Source organism: Aythya ferina (genome assembly GCF_964211825.1).
Source record: "Aythya ferina genome assembly, chromosome: 1".
Taxonomy (NCBI): domain Eukaryota; kingdom Metazoa; phylum Chordata; class Aves; order Anseriformes; family Anatidae; genus Aythya; species Aythya ferina.
The window spans coordinates 63,880,121-63,903,071 of record NC_140296.1 but is presented as its reverse complement, the minus strand read 5'-3'; the positions used below and the strand labels follow the sequence as shown (position 1 = coordinate 63,903,071).

Below are 22,951 nucleotides of genomic sequence, written 5' to 3'. Positions count from 1 at the left end.
AACTGAAGTCTGGACCGCTAAACCTCAGAAAAATCTCTTCATTCATTTAATGTCAAAACTTAGCTGTAAGTCACAGAAGAAAACATTATGACAGCTTGTAGCATTAAGTTTTTAATTTTAAGCCCCTCACAGTGACATATGTGGAACAGGCAAGAAGGGAAGGGAAAAATTTACACAAAATACGTTCAGCGTTCATGCTAAGGCGGCAAACTGTTCTGTTTAGTGGCTGGACAAGTCCCTGCTTCTGTTTCAGAGACATAAGCTTTACTTCATTATTTTTCAGTGAACTGACGACATTTAAAAACACCAATTTAGAGACTTGTAAAAACTGTATACGTGTATTAGTATTATTCCATTAATCCTTGACAGAACAGCTATGTGTAAAGAGAATGACTACAGTACCTTCAGAAATAGTACACCGTGGCTTACAACTTGATTGTTACACTACTGAAAAACATCACAGATGTCAGTAATTGCAGGAAACACTGATTCATCTCAACATTTTTGCCATTCATGGTTGTTGTCTAGTCACCTTACCAGAAACAGTTCTTAAATGACCTTTCAGTAGCACAATACAGAAGAATGATAAAGAGCTGAAGTCAACAACAGTTAGGAGAAAGTATAACAAAGTCACATGCTTTGTCATCAATTTAACATATGCCCAATTAGAGTCAAGTGATGGAAAACCACTGAAAGCACTTTGTAAAGGGATATACTTATTACTTCATAAATGTGTCAAACCTCATGGATTTTTTGGTCTATTTACTACGAAAGCATTCCTCACCGACAGGATGAAAACTCAGAAGCCACAATTACTATATTAGACTCTGGCTACTCCATTCAGCACATTGGAAACAGTTCAATCTTTAAGTGTTATTTTTAAACCTTCAGTCCTACTGATGGCAGACACAAGGATGAGTGAACAGTTTTAAAAACATAATGTGAATTTATTTATTTTTTTTTTTTACTTCATCACGTATGATTAATTTTGTAGAAATAATAAAATCGGAAATAGTCCATCATGTATATTTTAATCATCCTTAAGGCAAGCATTATTTCTCCGGTGTTAGGTACAGTGTAGTAGTTTGAATTCATATAAAAATAGCAAATTCCTGAAAGTATAACACCATAACAAAAATGCTAAAACAAACACTGACAAAATGAGCCCTGTACCAGAATTTACAGTCACGTACTATGGTCTGACATGGATGTTTCTAGCATCATATCGCTTTCATTCATTTCAATCTCAAACGTTTCTTCCAATGGACGACTGGTATCCGTACTTTTCCTTTGATGTGATGTTTCTAACGTTACTATGCCACTCTCATCCAGAGTCTGTCTCTCTATGTCGAATTCTCTGAAATCCCAGGGAGGTGAAATTATATTCTTTAATGTCTTCATTGTGTGTACATCAAAGTCATAACATCTTAATTTGTCTTTGATTTCTGTTCCTAGGAAAACAGTCAAACCATTAGTTTATTCCACATGAACGCTCCCAAACATCCATCGTAAAAAGCTATCATCAACTCCTAAAACTATTATAGTTCTTCGTATTCAGAACAGCAAACTGTTGTTGCTGCTAAATGACTGAAGTCTGTAATAGAGCTGGTCTGACACAATCCAGATGACTCCTTGTTTAAGAGAAAAAATAGCACAACGTGCTAAATAAGATTAATATTTGAAGTCTTGTTAGAAGTAATTGCCAATTCCCTTCCATGTGAGGGTTTTTCTTGTTGAAAGTTACATGCATCATGGTTTGCATCAATGTATAGCACACAGCTGCGTGGCCATTGTGTATGCGTTAACTGACTGTGGAGCAAAGCATTATTAAGAAGAAACAGCTGCTTCAGCTGTGTGAAAAATGTGCTGGAGAACCAAAGAACACAGATGACTAAATGGCTTCAGCTTATTATCATGCAGATTGGACATCAACTTTCTTCATTATTGATAAATTAAGCTTAATGAAGCGGAAATATGTTGCTATAAAGTTTTTTGAGGGGGCAGAAAACTTTCACAGAATATCTCAGACCACAGCAATATAATGTATTACTGTTATGAAGATGTTTTTAAACCACGTGTAAAGCTCTATTTTTGGAGGCAGCAGGATTCCTCCTGTCTTCACAGACCACAGTGCCTATATTGTGAAAATACCTCACCCATATCACTCCGCAGTACTATAAGCTGAAATCAAGGCCTCTGATTTTTTTAATCCTGATTTCTGTTTTATCCCCACCTGCCCCCCCACTGGTTTCTAAGAAATCAATACTTTCTATAAAAGAAACCATCACTGGTGCCTCCGATGGCAAAGTACTTGCTTTCTATACAGCATTAAGAATTATCTATTTCCATGATGCTTACAAAAAAACAATGATTATCTGCAAACGCTGATCAGTTCTGACTTAGGTTTTCTGTCTTTTTTCTTAATATACATATTCTACTTTCAGTTAACTGAGGTAAACGGACTACACCACAGCCTTAACGGTAGACAGTCTTTTCCTAATGTAAGAGCAAAGACTTCTCTCAAAGGATTCAGTGACTTTAGCAGTCAGCATAAGTGACAGACTTACCAATGTAAGCTTCAGAATCACCAATATACATTTCTATGCAATGGCCAAGCATCGTGACTGAAAATGTGTCATCCCTCCTAAGACCAAGTGCCTATTAAAAAAAAAAAGTAAAAATTATTCAGCTGTAATTAAAACCATTTACATCTTAAGTCCATTACTCTATTTGTTGCTTTGTTGTTCGACAATGCAATCAGTGTAGTCTTTGCTGTAAATGCAAAGCATTGTGCAAACAGAATATTTCCATATGAAATGGCTGAAGAAAGCAAAACAAAAATAAAACCAGAAATGGACGTGTGTCCAGACAGAATAATTCATAAATCATGAAGTAAAATATACTAAAATAATTCTAAAACCTGAGGAAATTATATACGTATAGCTAAACTACAATCGATAATGAAAGACTGAGACATGCTTAAGTAATTACAACTAAATTTATGTAATACAAGCTTCTAGGTAAACAGAACTACAGCTGAATTCTCAAGCCAATCAACCTGAATGCTGAAAACTTAGCACTCAAGAAAATTCACTGTTACTCCATGAAAACGTGAAATCACCCAAACTGCCCTGGAAATAGTGATACACAATTATCACATAATAAACATAAATCCAAGGCAACAGAAAGTTGCATATTTTTAAAAGCTGCACTTACTGAAAAATTTCTACTCTGAGGCATACATTGGAAATATTTCCAATCATTTTGTGAGAATGAAAAGTTTATGTACATACAACTCAATTAATTGTTTACAAGAAAGAAGGATCCAACTACAACGTTCCAAAAAGTAGCTTTCTTTTTAAACCTACTCAGCAGAAAACTCAGGAAGACTTTTTTTTAAAATTAAGATTATAAAATAAAAACTTGTTTAAGGGTTGAATAAACGTTGGTTCTCTGTTTCAAAAGAGGAACAGAATGAACCGGTAAATACAGAATCTGTTACCAGAGCCTTAAGGCTGTTACATACCGTATGAAAATAGTCGATTGCACTTTCAAAATTGCCCATCAGACTATGTATGTAGCCAATGGCAGAATAAGTAGAAGCGTTTTGAGGAATTAGTACTAGAGCCTGGCGATGGTATTCCAGCGCTTCTTCGTATTTCCTGTTAGGGTTAAAACCAGAGTATCTATTATTTCAGGGTGAAAGAGGTTTTTATTGTGCTATATTGATAATTTCCTTAACTCAGTGGCAGGCAATCCTGTCAAGAACCTTAAAATTATTGCTTCATACTCAACATAAAAGAATGCACGGGAGTCACGGATATTGATAATTTTCTTCCTCAACATAATTGAGAAATCATTGTTCCCGTTATGTAGCACAACAGCTGTCTGCAGCTAGGCCCCATTTGGAGAGGATCTTAGCAATTTGATACGGTAAATTGCTTTAGATGTTGAACGTTGCTCCTTGAAATATTGGGTTTCTTTCTGTAGCTCTCATTTTTCTCCCCAGGGGAGCAAAGGAGCAATATAAGACTAAATCACTCATTGTTCAAAATGAGAAAAGCTCCCCAGGCAGAAACTACACAACCCTTAAGTGCTGCATACACTGGTACTTCCAACACTTCCATGTTGCTGCTGCCTCTATCAGGGGAAAAAAAAAAAAAAAAAAAAAAGATTTACACATATCCATAATTTCTTTCAAATACCAGCAACTCTTTCTTTGAAAATCCTCTTAGCTAGGCTGCTTATTGCACTCGTTATTTTACAAACCAAGGATTAAATGTACCGTATGACACTACTCTGGGAAATTAAACTGCCACTTTTAACAACCTAGTACAAGCTATTAAAAATAAGGATAGCAATTGTCTATTCAGAAGAAATTTTAATGTCTCTAGTTGTAATGAAATTATAACAACGTCATTTGTTGGTGTTAGCAGAGGGTGTTAGGAAACCAGGCATAAAAATTTGCAGCTGTTTGCCTGCTGCAGAAAACTTCCAGTCTGAATTTTATTTTCGCTCATACTACTTAGTTGTCCAATTAACTACCAGTGTACTTTAATTTGCTGCTTTCAAATTTCAACTACATCGTGCTAGTGAAGAGATATCTAGTAAGTTTTTCACAAAAGCAATAATGTGCATTATGAACACTACTAAAATCAGTTGTTATGGACATTTTATCTTGTTAAAGAATATGCAGAGCTGACTAAAATCATCTTGATTTTCATGAAAGATAGCTTATAAGGATGAAGAAATATATTAAATTGGCTTTCTGAACCTGAATAACAAAATGCAAGTTGTCCTAAGTGTGATGTAAGCAGTTACTAAATTACTGCGAGGAATTAAAAAAGATTAAAGAAATTATAACTGAAGGATGCATTTGGAAAAAATAAAAGCCACACCCTACAATGATAATCATAAATAAATCACAAAACCAGTGCTTTTTGTTTTGTTTTGGAAGAATGGGTAACTATTATACATTGGTATTTCCCAGTGAAAATGAAGAATTCAAGCAATTCAAGCACAGAGCAATTCCTACCAAAGTCAAAGCAGAAGCATGACTTATATGTACCAGAATCACTTTAGCATATACCAACTGGACAATTAAAACCATGACAAAAAAAATATATGGTAGTGGTTAATACGAAAGACAACACGGGTTACAATCAGATTAAAGTAATTAAGGAGAGAACATTTCTCCATGTTAAAACTGTTAACACTTTCACATGTTCTTTGCACTTCCTTTTTCTCATCCTAGAAAAGAAATATGAAATATCAACTAGTTCTGTTCTTAAAAAACACAGTAACATTTTATTGTTGTGTTAAGGTCACTGAACACTGCACTTAAATAAAAAAGCCCAAGCACTGATCCAAGCAATCAATCAGCACAAAATCACCTTTAAGCCAGCTAAATCACTGCACATAGTCAAGTATGTCAGGACTGGGACAGCAGCCAGTTTGAATTCAGACCCATCTGAGAATCTGAAAGCCTATGATCAAATTTCTATCAAACAAGAATCATCAGGTAAAAGATGCTTCTACATTGCTTTCATGTGGCACATAATCTTGATGGAAATAAGAAGGAAGCTCATCAAAAATACATTTGTGTAGTATTCCAGATAAAAGGTAGCTCCTGTACTGTCACTTACTTGAGTTTTCTACAGACATGTCCTAAGTTGTTCAATAAAGGCTCCCACTTATCAACTGTTACCTGCAAAATAATGCAACAATTCAAGTAGAATCACAGAATGGTTTGGGTTGGAAGGGACATTAAAGCCCACCCAGCTCCAACCCACTGCCACGGGCAGGGACACCTCCCACCAGCCCAGGTTGCCCAAAGCCCCATCCAGCCTGGCCTTGAACACCTCCAGGGATGGGGCAGCCTGTGCCAGTACCTCACCACCCTCTGAGTGAAGAATTTCTTCCCATTATCTAATCTGAATCTAGATTTTAGTTTAAAGCCATTCCCCTTTGTCCTGTCACTGCACTCCCTGACAAGGAGTCCCTCCCCAGCTTTCCTGTAGCCCCCTTTAGTCACTGGAAGGCAGCTGTAAGGTTTCCCCAGAGCCTTCTCTTCTCCAGGCTGAACAACCCCAACGCCCTCAGCCTCTCCTCATAGGAGAGGTGCTCCAGCCCCTTGATCATCCTCGTGGCCCTCTTCTCACCTTGTTTTAACAGGTCCATGTCCTCCTTGTGCTGGGGGCCCCGGAGCTGAACACAGGGCTCCAAATGGGGTCTCATGAAAGCAGAGCAGGGGGGAGAATCACCTCCCTCACACTGCTGGCCACGCTTCTTTGGAAGCAGCCTAGGATGCAGTTGGCTTTCTAGGCTGCAGGCACACATTGCTGGCTCATGACAAGCTTCTCATCAACCAACACCCCCAGGTCCTTCTCCTCAGGGCTGCTCTCAACCCATTATCCACCCAGCCTGTGTGTGCGCTTGGGATTGGCCTAGCCCAGATGCAGGACCTGGCACTGAACTTACTGCAGCTATCTTATAACAAGTGTAACATTCTGCCACAAAATACAGAACTTCCTGGAGTTTTATGAATAGTTTTATGACCATGTGTATTATTAGGAAACATACCTCATTTCCAATAGCTTTGATTTTTTCCAGTGCGTCAAGAAACCATTTTTCTGCAGTCTTCCAGCTAAATATCGGGGGTGGGGAGGAAAGAAAAGTAAATCAGCAAAGAGTTCTCATCAGCAGAATGAAGAAAATTGTATTACAACCAACAGTTCTTTGACATTACTTGTTGCATGAGTGAAATTATCTGTAAGAAAAAAAATAGTAATTACGTTCAGCTGTATTTTGCTTACTTTGCTGTGTGATCTTAACAGCTGACAAGACAAAGCTAAAAAAAACAGAAGCAAAACAAGAATGTTCATTAAACAGTTCTTATATCCATTATATTTTTTCTGGAATACATTAATAAATGTATTGGCACATTGCATTTCAGAATAATCCATAATTAGGACTATTTTTGCAAGCTTACTCTCCATTTTGAAATGCGACCACTCCGACTTCATGCATAACAAAGGGATCTTCAGGTGCAATGCTTAGAGCTTGGCTGAAAAACCTTTCAGCTAACTTGGAGTTGTTGGTCAAGCCATATTCCAGTCCAATGTAGAGCATCGGCAAGTGACACCTAGGAAGAAAATCCATGCACTTTATCAGGAACAGTGCCACAAACTAAAAAGAAATGCCAGCTGTGTTCTCCTATGTAGATCTAAGTGAAAAGCTGTTTTTAAAGGGACTGCTAACCTAAGGGGTGGTTAAAGAGACTTTCTACCTGTTAGATATTGACAAGAATTTGAACACCAACATGAACCATAGTTTAACCTGGAATTACATGCACGTATTTTCTCAGTGCTTTAATTCTGAAGGTTTTTTCCCCCCAGTTTCCTCCCTACATTTCATTTACAAATGGAATACGGAAGAAGCAATAATAATGGGATTGCATTTACAAATAACTACATCCAAATACAATAGTTTTATATGCGATATGACATTATTACTCCATTACTCATTTTACAGCCTTCTCCACGGTATGCAACAGCTGTTCAAGATACTATTATACAGCACTTTATGATCTGGTAAGACAAACACACCATTCACACATTTTAGAGAACTCTGTTAGAATAGAGATTACCTGAATAAAAACTTGGACTTTAGAACTTGCAGAACTACAACAATAATCAAGTACAAACAATGCAGTCAAATACAGACAAAGTTATTTTATCCCTGCCCTCCTTTTTATTCTCTACCAGAGAGATGTTGCATATAATTACTTATTGTTTAAAGCAATACAGTTATTTTTCTATACTATTTATGGATTAACTTCAGTTTTTCTGAATGATTTTTTTTGACATACCCTTTCATGAGCTGTGCAGCTGTGAAATACGCAGCCATTGCTTGGTCATGCTCACTCTCAACTGCAAATGAATGTCCATACGCTATCCATGCTGGTCCATAGGTTCTCTCAAGTGTTGTAGCTTTGCTAAAAACAAGAGCAGATCACAAGCAAACGTTTGAAATGAACTTCCATGTGCTTCAGATGCCTACTTACAATACTGTGTGACAGAGATATCTATTATGATAATCTTCTGTAATGACCACTGGTAAATGAAGCTCATTTTAAAGGTCTGAACAGCTCATTCGCTGCCTTCTCTTGAATTCAATTCAAATGCTTCACATCTGTCTTGAGTTCTCTATGCCTCTTTCTCGAGCAACCAGAATGATATTTTCTTTAACACACTACTGGGCACTGCCCAGATGTACCATCTACTGTGTTCAGCATGATGTCCTACTGACTCCAAAAACAGCTGGTGTTTTTATCCATAGCCTCTCCAGATACTTTCCTAACAAATTACTGCTTCATCCAGTTATCACTAGCCTTGTAGTTGTACATCATCATTCTTCCCCAAGAAATTCAGGCATCTCATTACTATTCTACTCTTGCTAGACCTCTTTTCCCCTCTTTGCCACGATTACTCTGACTTCTGTGGGGTTTTCTTCCCCTCTTCCCCCAACACATATAGAGGACCTTCCTGGCTAGGGATGCTTGCATATTTAATAGTGATGTTCTTTTTTTCACCCCTCAAACTACTTAAGGCTCGCAGGACAACTTCTCGAAGAATTTTACTGAGCACACTGCTAATTGCCAGGAATTTAAATAAACTACTCGGAATAACCAGGCATTCAAATAGTCTGTTAGTGACTCATCTTTACGTATATTGCCAGTCTTTAAAGGTCTCCAGAAGAAAAAAGGAAGCCTTACAGATTGGTTTAAGGCTTCTCAGTTTAAGCTTACAATACCAAAACAAATGCTGTACTTCACAGCCAGGTTCTGCTCGCTGATGCTGGCAATCAATACACATACAGAACACAGGAAAAGAGCACTGGACTGACTGAACAGCCGAGAAGTCCAAGGCTGTTTGTGCAAAGAAAGAAAATCCTGCCATTTGGCTGTCTAGTTCTGTCTAACTATTCCCTTTTAGATATGCAGCCTGAACCAGTGAGAATGTTTGAGTATCCTTACACTAAAAAATGAGCCTTGATTAACTAGTTGTAATTAGCTTGCCATCATAAGTGAGTGCAGAGACGACATCTGCCAATAACAGGAAAGTGAGTGGCAAGAAGTTCCAGGTAAGCCTCTAAATCATTTTTAAAGCATCTGGAAGGTTGAGGTCTAAGTTGCCATACCAGAAACAGGTTATAAAAAAAAAAAAAAAAAAAAGGAATAATTTATCAGTAACCAGCGTACCAAGGCTTCTGCTTACTGTATGAGCTTATCAACAAATGTGGATGTTAAATATTTACTTAGCAAATGAACAACAGATTCAGTAAAGAAAACTAGAAAAACAAGTTTTACCTGAGGTATCTTCTAGCATGTTCATTTTTGTGGCCAACCATGAGATAGTAGCATCCTACTGCAAACCATGACACCTACACATTAAAAATAAAAATAGAATTATTATGAGATATATCACCCTGATTTTAGCGAAGTATCATCATAGGTGATGAGTAACAAGGGAACACAATTATAAAAGCTATGAATGTTCTCACAGACATCAGTCAGCTTTTTGATTTGTTTTACATCACAGACAAGCTAGAACTGCTGGCAGCTGTATGTCACTACAGCTGCCTCAAAAAGAGGCCTTTTTGTTCAGCCTCAAAAAGAGGGCTATGTGGAAAGCTTATTGCTGTTGTCAATTTTATCTAATCATAGGGAATATAGGAGACTGAGCAACTCTTCTCACGAGATGCACGGTGACAGGACGGGAGGCAGTGGGTACAAGTTGCAACATAGAAAATTTGATTGAATAAAAGGATTCAATTTTCACAATGAAGGTGATCAAACATTGCAATAGGTTGCCCAGAAAGGCATATCCATCTATTATTGTAGCACTTTCTAAATGATTATGCAAAGTGAATTCTTCATGTTGAATGTTTTACAAGTACTTTAAGAAAAAAAATCCACCTTAATATAATTGCAATGTACAGAAAAAAAAAGAATGAACAATTTTCACCAGCTCCAATCAAAAAATATTTTATTTTTAATATTCTGTTGCTCAAACTGACTATTATGTTATAGGTGACAGCAAATAAAAGCTAAAGAAAACTACTTGGTAATGAAGGCATAGAACAACTTACAGGATTATTTGGGTACAGGTCGACCAGTTTATGAGAAAGATAGAAAAGTTCTGCGCAAGGGAAAAAAAAAAAGACAAGAATATTAAAATATGATAAAACATAAGATATTTCAAGTCCTCCTTTAGCTTTCTATAAAAACATCCTTTAGCTTTCTATAAAAACAGGAAGCATGTCTAAAGTTATTAATACACAATAAACAAAACATTTTAGTGGTAATGCTTCAGACTGCCTCAAAACGGATATAATTTTGCAGTTAGTTAAAAAAACAACCTAAGTCTTCACAGCACACAAACAAGCAGCTATACATCCCACTCCTTAAGAGTTCTACAACAAGTTGGATCACTAAATTATATTAAATATCTAGTATATTACACAAACATATAAAGTAAAGGCAAAACACAGCTTAGCTTTCTACATCTAAGAAGTATAACATACTGGCTAGCTCAATTTCAAAATGAGAGTCCTGTGCATTAATATGATGAAAATAGGACTTTTAAAGGTAAATAAATTGTTCCATTATTTGAAATAAATCTGTGTGATTACTTCTTAGAAAAAAAGAGAATTATTTTCTGTTAGAAAACTTGCTACAGATTTTCTAATAAAAATGGAAGTAAACAGACACGGGATAACAATTTTAATGCCTAAACAATTTCAAAGGAAATTGCATTACTATACACAAAACAATTTCATCAGAGCATGGTGCTCTTATATCAGTGAGTTCAATTCTAGAGTGCATAGCATCAATTCTTTGCTTCAGAAAAACCAAATATGAGAAGTTGCTTGCAAAACACCAGCTTATTTACAAAAAGCTTCAAGGCAGACTTAAAATGAAGATCACAGTACTGGCCACACATTCAGATGTAGCTAACTGTAAAGTAACTGAAAAGGACATTAACTGAAGATTGAGAAGTACCAGTGCACCTAATGACTTCTGTGTGTACAGACAATGCACCATCCTTTGAGAGACTGCAAATCATATGAGCTCCTTATTCTATCTTCCAATTGGTTCTAAAGACATTCAAGCTCTTCACTTGATTTAGGTGTTTATATGCAGTCTGAAATGAGAAAAAGCCATCCCAGCTGCAAGTAAGCTATTCTTGTAGTTCAGCAAAGGTGGTGTCTGATTATAAACTTACTTGAACTACAAAGAGACCTTCACAATAGCAAAGGCAAGGAGAGAGAGCATAGAAAGTCTTCTAACATGGAAAAACACATGACCACCTGAGCATGCACACTGTTGAAAAGATCCTCCCAGTTTAAATTAATACATTTTATTTTGTTAAGGGGGAAAAGTACACCTAGATTCTCTAGGAAGATCACATCAACACATAAATCGAAGAACTGAAATGCAGCACTGTAACTCACGATTACGAGCAAAGATTCTTTGCACAACTACTTCCCCAACCCTCACCATCAGCTCTGAAACTGCCTTCTCTTCCACTTACCCGTTGTTTTCTTGAAACTGCAAGTCAGAGGAAAAATAAACAGGTTTTCACATCAAATTTTTTTTAAAATGCTCTGTAACAGGGTTTCTTGGCATCTTTAATTCCTTTTTAAAACTGAAACATGACAGTGCTCTTTTGACTCATTAAAAATGTTGTATTTCTTACCATTTGCTTTATTAAGCTCCACAAGCGTCCCTATATGCACAGGTAAACAGTTTGCATGGAATGGATCCTTTTCCATTACTCTAAAAAAATAAAATTAGAAAAAAATGATCTGTGATACGCATTTCAAAAACATGTGTTTGAAACAGGCTGCTTTTATACTGTGTAATGTTCCAGTTAATTACCACTTCTGGCATTAGACAGCCATTTGTGACTAGAACATAACTACTGTAATACTGTAATGTAATTACTGGTACAATAAAGGTTTAAGACCAGAAAAATAGCCATTGATTTAGCTTAACAGGGCTAACACAAAATTTCGGTAAGCTGAATATAAAGTTAGAAGAAAACCAGAATACAGTATACTATTTGTTTGCAGGCCACTTCAAATTTAACTACCAGACAACATGGCTTATCCAACCTCTAAGTTGCATAGGCTGGACAGCAGCTTTTCAGCAAGGCCTGTATTTTCTGAGCTTAAGGAAACAGGCTCTACAACATTAAGCAGTATGCCAAAGGAAACATTTAGTTTCAGGAAAAGTATAAAATTTTAATAACTTCATTGGAGTCATTTACTTCAACAGGATCATGATTTTACTCAGCCGTTCCAATTCACACAATCAGCATTCTCTGCAACTTTCCCCTAAGTCTTGCCCCTTTGTGTTCCAAGGGATACAAGGTGTCTTGCTGGGCACAAACTATGTATTTTAACTACCTGAAAACCTGTATCAAATTCTTAGGCATGTAATGCACTGAACAATAAATCACAGTAAGCCCAGTCATAATTATTATTCTACATCATACTAGAAAAGGAATCAAAGCTGCTTTGTATACTTACACGGAAGTCAGCTTGTAACACATTTTGAAATCACAGTTATAATAATGCCTTTCAGCTAAGGACACTACTACGTCCAGGTTTTCCTGAAGACCGTCTACCGACTCAGGAATCAACGTTTCACTGGGTTTATTATACTGAAAGACAAAAGAAACACAATGTGCAAATCCAATCTAAAAATCAAATGCTATAAAATACTGCTAAAATAACATAACTACATTGATGTTACGAATTTTAAGAAGCTTAAAGTCCGTAAGACCTGTATTTGCTCAAATGGTTCTTTGCAGTGTGCTTAAAAGCTCATTTGGAAGATGAAATATGGTTGCTAATGCACGAAGCGGAGGCTGTAGAAATGAATATTGAGTTATATAGAGTTGGCTTGCAGTGTTCTCATATTCTCTTTAGAAAAAAATATTTTGAAATATTTTGGAAGAATATTGTTATAACGTAGTATTTTCAGGAAATTGATATTTTGCCTACATAATTAATGTATTCTCAAGAAATAAAGCTGAAACAGATGAGTTTACACAGAACTTTTCTAGCATTCAAAAAATGATACCTACTGCATCATAAATTTTAAAAATAACCAACGCTACAGAGCCCTTGCTTTTCCAAAGTTTGGAATAAACAGAATCAAACAAAATTTACATCTGAAGTCAGGAATTTCATGCAACCCATCAGCTTTTTATTCCGTTTTTGGTTTTACCTTCTTCAATTTATTCTCAAACAAAAAGTGCAGCAATTCTTGTTCTTCTTCCGTACATTGTTTACTAAGAGGTAGAGATTCAAGAAGTTCTTTTTCTAAGTAAATTAAAAGAAAATTGAAATGGTCACATTAAAGAAAAATGGCAAGGTCAAATATTAGAGCTTAGAGATGCAAAATAACAGCACAGATGCACTAAAACATAGTAATACTAATTATGGAAATTAATGATTGAATTCTTACTTAGTTTTTCCTTGTAGACTTTTAAAATGGAAGGTTAATGACATAGCACCATTATTTTTATTTATGCTATATATCCAAGTTTACCACTCAGAATGTTCTATTAAATGCTGCCTACTATAGTGTAGCAAAACCCAATAGGGTTTTGTGAATCCAAAGGCTGTGAAGTTGGTAACACAAGGAAAAACTTCGTTTAGGTCAGGCAAAGAGCAGGGGAGCTTCTGGAGCTAACAAAGGAGACTCCTGGGTTACTTTGTTCCTTTTAATTCTTAGCATGGCAAAACTAACATCTAAAGTACAAACACAAATTTGAACAGTTACAATTTTCAAGCAATTCGAAGTTTTCTTCTACTTTTTAACATAACCATCGCCTAGTATTTTCCTAGCACCCGAGGGCAACCTGTACTTCGTATTTTATACCCTCTTACTTGCAATACTGTTTCATTATCCAGGAAAAAGCATATTAGAAAGCAGCTAAATTGTACTTATATTAGAGAAATACTGCTATCCAAACCTTCTTGTGCTGTCAGCATATGGTGCGATGTTAAAAGATCAAACGCTTCAAAGCAGTAAACATCAAGCTTCAAGGCCTCTTTGTAGCTGTATGTTGCTAGGGTTCTATTATCCAAAGCATCATAGATCTTCCCTCGCAAAAGGCATATAGAGCTCTTGATCTGGTGGAAAAGCAGGGCTGGAGGTCAAAGACTGAATCAATGTTTGCAATTTGGTTTTGAGCACAAATCAAATGGGCTCCCTGAAAAGTAAAAAGCATTTCATGTATGATGGAACCTGGTTTCCTAGTGCTGTTTTTAAATATAATATCATTTCTATATGCTTAAAAAAAAAATCAAATGGGCACTTCCAAGGCAATTCATCTCTCTTGACTTTTAAACCACACATTTCACAAAAGACAAGAAGTTCAGCAGAGGTGAAAAAGGCCAAATCAATGGACTCAACTGCTTTGAGGAGAAAAAAATAATTTTTCCTTTCAACCCAAAACAGATTGTTTCAGAAACAAAAAGCAGTGAAAGGTAATTATTACCAAATTAAAGTTGTGCTAGGATGTCTAATGACGAACACATTCTTTCACGGATGAAACTCCCAAGGATGGGTGTTTTATTCAGTCAGAAGGCCACAGAATTGTCAGCATGTTATTTGGAGAAAATTTAAACATTATTATATCTTTATTGTCACACTAATCAGACAGAAGTCCATATAAAAGAAAAAGTAGAGCTGTTTTAACAACCAATACACCCTAGGGGGCTGCCAAATAGATAATAAACACTGTTACCACTTCACAGGCCAGCGACTCTTACTCCAGAACAAGTGTCTGTGCAAACCAAGCAAATAAGACTGAAAAAGTGACATTCCTGGAGAAGAGTTTGGTTTAAGGTTTCTTGTAGCAGTACCAAGTTGACTAGCTCCCTCGTTTGGCAGGCCAAATCTACCCTCCTTGCATCCTTGAACTACATCAACTGCATTTGTAAAGATAAGGGCTGATGAAGTTGAGTTTTTTTACAGGGTTATTTCTCAGCCAAAATAGTCGTTCAACAATCGGCCACCCGGACACTGGGGTCAGAGTACCACGAAACAGAAAATGGTGAAGGAGAATGAACACACAGCCAAATCTGAGGACCACCTGTGCTACACAGTTTTTTTTCCACTGAGCTTCAGAAATCTTCACCTTAACGCAACATAATTCTCGCGTGTGACAAGCAATGTCCCACTGAGAACACCGTCTGAACGATTAAGGAAACCTCCAGTTAAAAAAATACCCGAAGGAGAGGAAAACGTGCTTTATTATCTCAGCACCTGCAGCCCAACTGAAATAAATGTTAGTTTATATTACAAAGACTGAAGTTGCAGTATAGAGCTAGAAGACTCTAAAAATCAATACTAGATCAAGAACTTCCCGCAAAGTGCCTGCAAAAGCTTACAGAAAGTTGTTGCAAAGCACTTTTCATTTTTGCAAATCAAGTTACTTTCATACAGGCAAGCTGACAGCGGACTTCTGATTGAAGAGAATGATTCAGCATTTCTGAGAATTATGTTACCCAGGAAGGAAAGCATAAACACCTCGAGCTTCAAATTCATCTAGTTGCTAGATCACTTTTTGACTTCACACATTTTTTTCCTCGGTTATAAAAATGCTTGTTTAGAAATTGTCACTTACAGAGGATTGCGACATCTCCCAGTCTGTGGTCGAGTCTTTCAATCCATTTTCATCCTTCAAGTACTTCTCAAAAAGTCTTTTGTTGATTGGCTCTTCCATATCAAGGATATCCAGGGCCTGTTGATGTTCTTTCGCAGCATACTAGCCGCAAACACGTGCATGCAAAAAAACAAGGTTGGGATTTGAAACATCTGTACATAAAGTCACATTTCAAAGGCACAGATTGTAACTGGTACTTACCAGCAAGGTTTTTTAGGCATGCAGAGTCGTATTTGGACACATGCCATTTTATAATCATAATCAACTGTTTTACTAGTCACCTATAATATACAACTTATATTAACAGAATTAGCACCTACAGAAAAGCTTATCATTTGCCATTATGCAATCACAGAAGTAGATGTTCCTCTACGAATGGAGAATGCAGGATTTAACAAAATACAGTCGACTTATTCTATAGTAAGCACAATATTTTATTTCATATTTTTGTATTTAATTTATGAGTTGATTCTGTTTTGCTGTGAAAGCACTGCATTTTACCATTTACATATCGCTTTTTATACGGAAGGACAAAGCTGTAAACTATATTTACACAATCATAACATCTCTTGATGGACTACAACCAATTAATTAAAAACAAACATGCAGACATGGGAAAAAAAATCACTCACATTCTTGTATAAAAGGAATATTTCCTTTCCTGGACAAAAGGTCAACTGGGTTGCTAGGGAGTAGAGTACCACAATGGTACTCCACCAACCATAGTCAAAGTTAAGGGATGAAGAAATCAACTACCACAAAATGTAAGCCTGTTATTCCAATTAATGTCAATCCTCACACAGCTACGCTGTGTCTCAGGTACCTAATCTTCCAAAGACGCACCTTTTATTTAGTTTGCTATGTTTCTAATACTGATTAAAATGTGTACTCACATGACATCTAGCCGCAAGGTAGCGACAGGCTTCATATAACTGGAAGAAAGATTTAATTTGTGTTAGCAATTAAGAGAGCACATTTACTTTCACTGCTAGACTCCCTCTTTTGCTCTGTCTTTGGTTGTAGTTTCTTCAACCCATTCACGTCAGGAAAACCTTGCTGATCAAAATGACTGAATACGTCTGTAACACTTTTTCTACTATTAAACTCCCACAGTCAAAGGACACAATATTCACTCTTACCACATTTATTAGCAGAGCAGAAGGACAATTGAAATAATTACACTTTAAGTGACACCCCACCTTCCCATACCTACTGCTCTTCCATCCTTGGACTCCTCCTCTTCTCTCTCACCCCACCTTGGGCCAACACATAAAACAGTTCAGTTGGAAGGGACCTACAAAGATCAGTGTCCAACTGATGGACCACTTCGGGACTAACCAAATGTTAAAGCATGTTATTGAGGGCATTGCCCAAGCACCCCATGAGCACCCCATGACAGGCATGGGGGTGCATCAAACACCTTGCTAGGAAGCCTCTTCCAGGGTTTGACAACCTTCATGGCAAAGACATTTTCCTTATCTTGTCTGAACACGGCTATACTTGGTTCAGATAAACTGCATTATGCAGGCTTAACAATCAACCTTCCTGCAGACTTTAAGCTGTGATGGTGAAGAAGCCACTGTGGTTAGCACAGGTTTGTAAGTGGAACGACAGTAATGTGTCCTTGTCCAAAATGACTTACCTTATCCAATTTACGGGATCGAAGGGCATGTGCTGCCCTATGATACTGAGCTGTCAGGTAAAGACACTGGGCCAACCAGTAGATATCTTGAGGTTCCTCTTAAAAATAAAGAAGAAAATATAAAACATTAATTTATAGTATTTTTAAACAATTTCATACAGAATATTCAGTTTTGCTTCCCTAGAAGAGTACTGGTTTTCCACTATTCTAGCATCCTTTTAAGTTACTGTGTTTTACATACATATATTGTATATAAACAACTTATCTGTCTGTTAAAATGAACAAAGCCTATTGTATTTTACCTCTAACGACATCATATAGTGCTCTGGACAGTGAATACAATGAATCTCGTGCTAGAGGTGAGTCATGAGAAGGAGATGACAGTGGTAAAGATTTAAAACAAGCTGTCTGCAGGAGCTGTAGGTTACCTTGCCCTTGGACACAGTCAGAGCAGAGAAAAACAACCCAGAATTGGCTCTTTCAAAGAAGAACAGTAGGAACTCAACTACACTGAAAGCTTATTAGACATCTGCACCTTGAGTTTAAGCTCTTCTTCTGCCTGCCAGCATCAACATGCTCTACTAACCTGGGTTCTGTTTGTCCTGAGCACCCACAGCAAAAGCACGGCCTGTAGGGAACTACTACTCTCCAGGTTTCTCCCCTACCACCTCTTCACTCATGGGTTTGGCCAAACACTAATTTTAACACAAAGTTAAAAGGGAAGCAAGGCTGGCCCTGCTCCGTTTGGAAAAAAAGCACTCCAAAGACCGCAGAAAACCACATGCACCAAGCCCAACTTTCAACGTTTAGCCAAGAAGCTTAAAATAAAGAACACAGAGCAAGGGTGCCAGAAAGAAGTTGCTGAAGAACAACGTAACAAGCACCTACTTACCATGAGACAGTGAAGCTACTTTGTCTGCCCAAAACAGGGCACTTTGATATTGCTGCTGTAAAAAAAAAAAACAGGAATAATTATTATTTATTGGAGAGTAGCGTCCTGGGCTTATCTTGAAATAGATTACACGTAGTTTCCATTTAATGTCTTATTATGTGTGTATTCTCTAATGAATGGTGATTTGCTTTAGAGTTCTTTGTAAGTTCAAAAATCAGTTTGAAAGGGCCAGCCCCATTTCTTTTTGATGTCTTTCAAATGTCATTTGAGATGGGTTTGTGCATTTATTTTCAATTAAATGCAGGTATGTTTGACCAAAAGGCACGTGCTAAATAGTAAATTAATTAATAACAAGTGATTAGTTAATTTGCTGTCACTGAAAACGTGGCATAAAAGCTACCTAACCTAGTAGTTAAAATAAATGTTTATTTTGGAAGAAAGAGTTCTATGCAAAAGAAATAGCACAAACATCACTGCAACAACATTTTGAAGCAGCATGTCTGATTAAGAAACGCTCATTTTCCACTCAGGATGTTTTAATTTCACACAAACCACAGTCTCTGTGGGAAGCAGGAAGGAAATTCTCCATATGTTTGCATGGATAGCTTGACTTATAAGCCCACAGTTTAGGAGAAGGGGGTGAAATAGAGAAGAACGTTAGCAAGGAGAGAATGGAGCAGGGGTTGCAGGTCCTTCCCAGTAACAAAGCTATGTTTATCACCAGATTTGAGGTACTAGGAAAAAAACTCTGAACATTGGTTGGAATTATTATCTGAAAAGATGAGCAGGGACTGCTGATTTTTAATTTTCACCCTTCTCCAAGCTGCGAGGAGGGACAACGTGCTTCCCAGGCCCTCCTGCACACCGCACAGATACCCTGGGGCAGCGCCAGGACTTGCAGCACTTGAAAAGCCGTCACCACCCCTGCACCTCCCCGCAGGATGACAGCCGTGGAGCTGCCTGGGGCCCCCCAGGGCACAGCGGGGCCCTGCCGCCCCCCCCGGGCCGCAGCCCCAACGGCCGCCGCCCCGCGCCCCACCTGGTCGATGTACTGCCGCACCCGCTTCCGCAGCCGCTCCAGGTTCATCCTCCTGGAGGCTTTTAGGGAGGTTTTGGGGGGTTTGGGGGAGGTTTTAGGGGGATTTGGGGGGGGTCCTGGCGGGGTGGCGGCCCGCAGCGCTCGCCCCTCCGCCTGCCCGGCCAGAGCCTGGCGGTGCAGCGCCCAAAGCCGCCCCCCTTCCGGCCCTCACTTCCGGCCCGCCCGGCCTCCGCCTCCCGCCCGGAAACAGCGCCCCCGAGCGCGGCGTTCCGCCTCTCTTTTTTTTTTTTTTTTTTTTTTTTTTTTGGGGTGGTATCAAGGGATTGCCCGCCACGAACACATACATCTAGTTTTTAAACTAAACTCTTTCTGCAAATGCCACAGAGGCGCACAGGCTACTGAAAAGCAGGCACGCGGGTTGCTAAAACGCAATCGGTTGCATTTTGATCAGTATTTCTGGCAAAGTTCGGCATGTGGAAGGTGTCCGAGGTGGCCACAAAGGTGGCCACAGACAAAAATGTGAAAAATAGGATCCGCATCCCTTGTCTTGAGCCATTTGCACTTGCTCCCCTTTGCTGTAAAGCTGATTTTGGTGGTCTCCTCCTAGTAGGTTAGATTTTCACCTCACAAGTCGCTCCTTTGGGGGTATTATTTCCCTTGGCATCGCTGAGAGCATTTGCTGCAGATGGCTGAAACACATTTTACAACTGCAGTAAAACTTATTGTGCTTTGTTTTACTCAGCTGCTTTTTTAAGTCTGCTATTTTTCCCGTTTCAGTAGCCTAGACTTTGAGAAAAGCAAACTCTTGCTCACCTTCCCATTACCTTGTGCAATAAGCAGACTGATCATTTCATTAGCATTTTGTTTCGATCCACCAGTGTCATCTGATGAGAGTTGCTACCATGTTTGGCTTCCCTGAAGACCTCTTTGTCTCCCCAAAAAGCTCTGTGGCCTTCTTACCCTACTTTGGCAGAAGACCTGATGTGATCAAGCATTGTATCTCCAGCTCAGTGAAACCTGTGGCTTGATATGATTGCACTTGTTGGCTTGAGATCTCTTTGAAATTAGTGTATGTGCATTTGTTAAGTTTGTGGATCTTTCTATGTACAATAAAATAAGTTTGACTGAGATTTTGATATCATTTATAAACTACTAAGTGGTGGAGCCCACAGTTTGCTTCTAGGTGGCACATTTCCCTCCAAGACCAGGTACAGCAGTAACTTCCCAGAGCTCAGTAGTTTCCTTCAAGTGGCAGATACCAAGGCAGCAGCTGCAGAAACTCAGGAAAGAGCAGGGTGGGCTCAAATATCTCAGCAGGACAAAAATCGTTAGGAGCTAACCTCTAAGACAAGAAGTTTTGGTTGGGGAAGAAAAAACAGATACACAGGAAGTGTGGGGGTTGGAAGAGAAGAGACTGCTTTTGGGGTGGTGAGGGTGAAGAGCAGCCACAGCCATGGGGAGCTGGTCTGATGCCTGCGGAGGATCTGTCACCTGCAGCATCCTGGGGAAGCTCAAGGAGGTGAGGAAACTGAGGCACAGAAATGCATGCAGAACACGTTACTACTTTATATCTGTAGCTCTCGACATTGTCACATTAGAGTATGGCATCTCAGGTTGCTCTGCAATGCCCGTGTCTTATGTGCTGCTTTCTCGTGTCCTGCTGAAAGCTTGGCTTCTCCAAGCGAGGTGCTCTTGGGGTGGGAGCTCTGCGAAATGGCTGCCCGAGCTGCACAGGGGGCTCTGGGCAGGTGGGATCCAGACCTATTTCTGCAAAGGGGAGCTCTCAGCTTGATGATCATTAAATTGCTTGTTGTTCAAAGAGTGTCTGTACACGGGGAGTGATGGAGGTGTGTGGGCAAACGGGGCTGTCACACAGCACTGAGAACAGCAAGATCTTTGTCAATCAGTGGCTGAAGCTTAAAAATTATGCTAGGTGTAAACTGGAGGGAAGTTGAATTTTAAGTAGTTGCAGAAATATGTAAGCTTCTCTTTCAAATTAAAAAGTTGTGATGTTCTAAACTGTCCCAATGGTTAAGTGGTGCTGATACACCAACAGCTTTGCTAATGGTACTTGTAGGTGTGGAGGTATGGAGAGTCTGTTAAAAACTGCTTTACAAATCTGCACTGTAATCTCTTAAATCTTGAGAGGAAGGGGACAGCTCCACAGTCATATCAAAACTTTCTCACGTTGTTGAACTTTCTATACTTGCTGCATGGAGAACCTTCTTGATTTTTGTTGTTTTTTTTTCTCCCTTTGTTCTAAAAATATCTATAGGTACCGTATTCTTGTACTAGCATGCAGCTTCCTGCTGCTTTTATTTATTTATCTATTTATTTATTTTCCTGAATCAACCTGGGGCTTGTGCATGTAAACTGGTTAAAGTGTGTGTGTTCACTTTGGGTTTGTATGTGAAAAAGTTTTATGTTGTAAAAGTTTCTTTCTTCTTTTTTATTTTTTCTGGCTTGGGCACTGAAGTGAGGTGGTATGTTAGGGCTTTGGAATAGAGGACTGTGTTGTGGTGAGAGAGGTTGCCTGAAACTCCCCAGCAGCAGGTGTTGGTTTCTCTGGGACAGTTTCAGAGACAGCCCCTGACTTTGTCCAGATAAGAGGCTCCCCCTGAGCCCCAGGAGTGCTGTGCGGGTGAGGAGCCCTGGCACAGGCTGCCCAGAGAGGCTGTGGGGTCTCCTCCTTGGAGGCCTTCCAAAGCCGCCTGGAGATGGGCCTGCTGGAGCTGGTGGCCTCCAGAGGGCCCTGACAGCCTCAGCCCCTCTGTGTGCCTCTGGTGTGTGGCAGCAACCTTCTGGTTTCGAAGCTTTTCCTCTCATGATCCCTGCAACCCCAAACCCATCTGAGCTTCTGTCTGCAACCCCCCGTGTAACCGCCACAGGGCCACCAGGGTGCGACCCTTTGCAGGCCCCACTTCATAACTGAGCATCTGAGCTGTTCCCCTGGTGCAGCTCCTCTCTGCTGTACGGAGAGTAGCTAAGCTTTGGGGTAGGGAGATGGAAAAAGGTGTTATTCTGATTTTGAATTAGTCTAAAAGAGGGAATCCAAAGGTGGGATGAACTTGATCAAACTGGGAGCATCCTTGGCATGCACAGAGGTGGAGGACTGGAAAGTGAGACCATTGGCTTTGTCATGTATCCCAACAGCTTTCTTCAACTAGCTCACAGCTTATATTGCTTGTCCATATGGAAAAAAGTATCAACTCTTTTACTTTTAGGCTCAATAATTACAATAAATACATTACTTTCTGTATGTAGATGTTGTATTATTTGTTGGCCACCATGAACTCCACAAGCTGTCAAGAAAGCAATCTATAGTTAAACAGAGTGTCTTTAATTTTTCTTCTCTTCTTTTAACTTCTACTTACACAACTGCACTGTATATTAGTCCTGCTTCTTCCACTGCATCTTTCATCCTGTTAGCCCTTGTCCAGCAAGTCTGACAACGAAATAGAGGTCTCCAATAACAAAGATACTTCCTGCAAGTTTTGTGAAAGTCAGTGGGAAGATTAGGGCAGTGCCCCTTTCCCCTAAGGGGAGGCTGCAGCCTGAATGAAGTAGTTATCTGCTCTGTTTGGCCTGCCAGCAGTCCACTGAGCACACATATGGCTTGGGATCATGGC

The 22,951-nt window shown here is 38.9% G+C and overlaps 2 protein-coding genes across 4 annotated transcripts in view; one reads left to right on the top strand and one right to left on the bottom strand.

The window, feature by feature from the left end:
* Positions 1-95: 95 nt before the first annotated feature.
* On the bottom strand, positions 96-19,507 carry CDC16 (cell division cycle 16). 3 transcript variants are annotated; one of them, XM_084495649.1, is made up of 18 exons: positions 19,323-19,507; positions 18,284-18,338; positions 17,392-17,489; positions 16,643-16,681; positions 15,711-15,851; positions 14,052-14,211; positions 13,301-13,395; positions 12,598-12,731; positions 11,763-11,842; positions 10,153-10,202; positions 9,371-9,444; positions 7,871-7,996; positions 6,992-7,144; positions 6,583-6,646; positions 5,646-5,707; positions 3,527-3,662; positions 2,568-2,658; positions 96-1,451 (listed from the first exon to the last, which is right to left on the bottom strand). In XM_084495649.1, exons 1-18 carry the CDS (start codon positions 19,368-19,370, stop codon positions 1,186-1,188), a joined length of 1,872 nt encoding a protein of 623 aa, XP_084351775.1. In that variant the 5' UTR covers positions 19,371-19,507; the 3' UTR covers positions 96-1,185. The 3 variants fall into 3 exon arrangements, with proteins under 3 accessions (XP_084351775.1, XP_084351777.1, XP_084351776.1); XM_084495651.1 differs by having other exon boundaries at positions 96-1,445; positions 19,323-19,503; XM_084495650.1 differs by having other exon boundaries at positions 18,284-18,335; positions 19,323-19,501.
* Positions 19,508-20,713: 1,206 nt separating this feature from the next.
* RASA3 (RAS p21 protein activator 3) overlaps positions 20,714-22,951 on the top strand; it is a 140,541-nt gene continuing 138,303 nt past the window's right edge. The window contains exon 1 of the mRNA XM_084495638.1: positions 20,714-20,841. The gene's annotated coding sequence lies outside the window, so the exon portion shown is untranslated. The remainder of the gene's footprint in view (positions 20,842-22,951) is intronic.

What these genes read in the sequence shown, in the direction of transcription:
- CDC16 (XM_084495649.1), bottom strand. Translation starts at nt 19,370, where the DNA reads ATGAACCTGGAGCGGCTGCGGAAGCGGGTGCGGCAGTACATCGACCAG. An exon ending in GATCCCGTAAATTGGATAAG is followed by an intron (nt 16,682 to 17,391) that starts GTAAGTCATTTT and finishes TCTTTCTTCCAG; the next exon opens with TTATATGAAGCCTGTCGCTA. An exon ending in TGATTCTGAAGCTTACATTG is followed by an intron (nt 1,452 to 2,567) that starts GTAAGTCTGTCA and finishes CTGTTTTCCTAG; the next exon opens with GAACAGAAATCAAAGACAAA.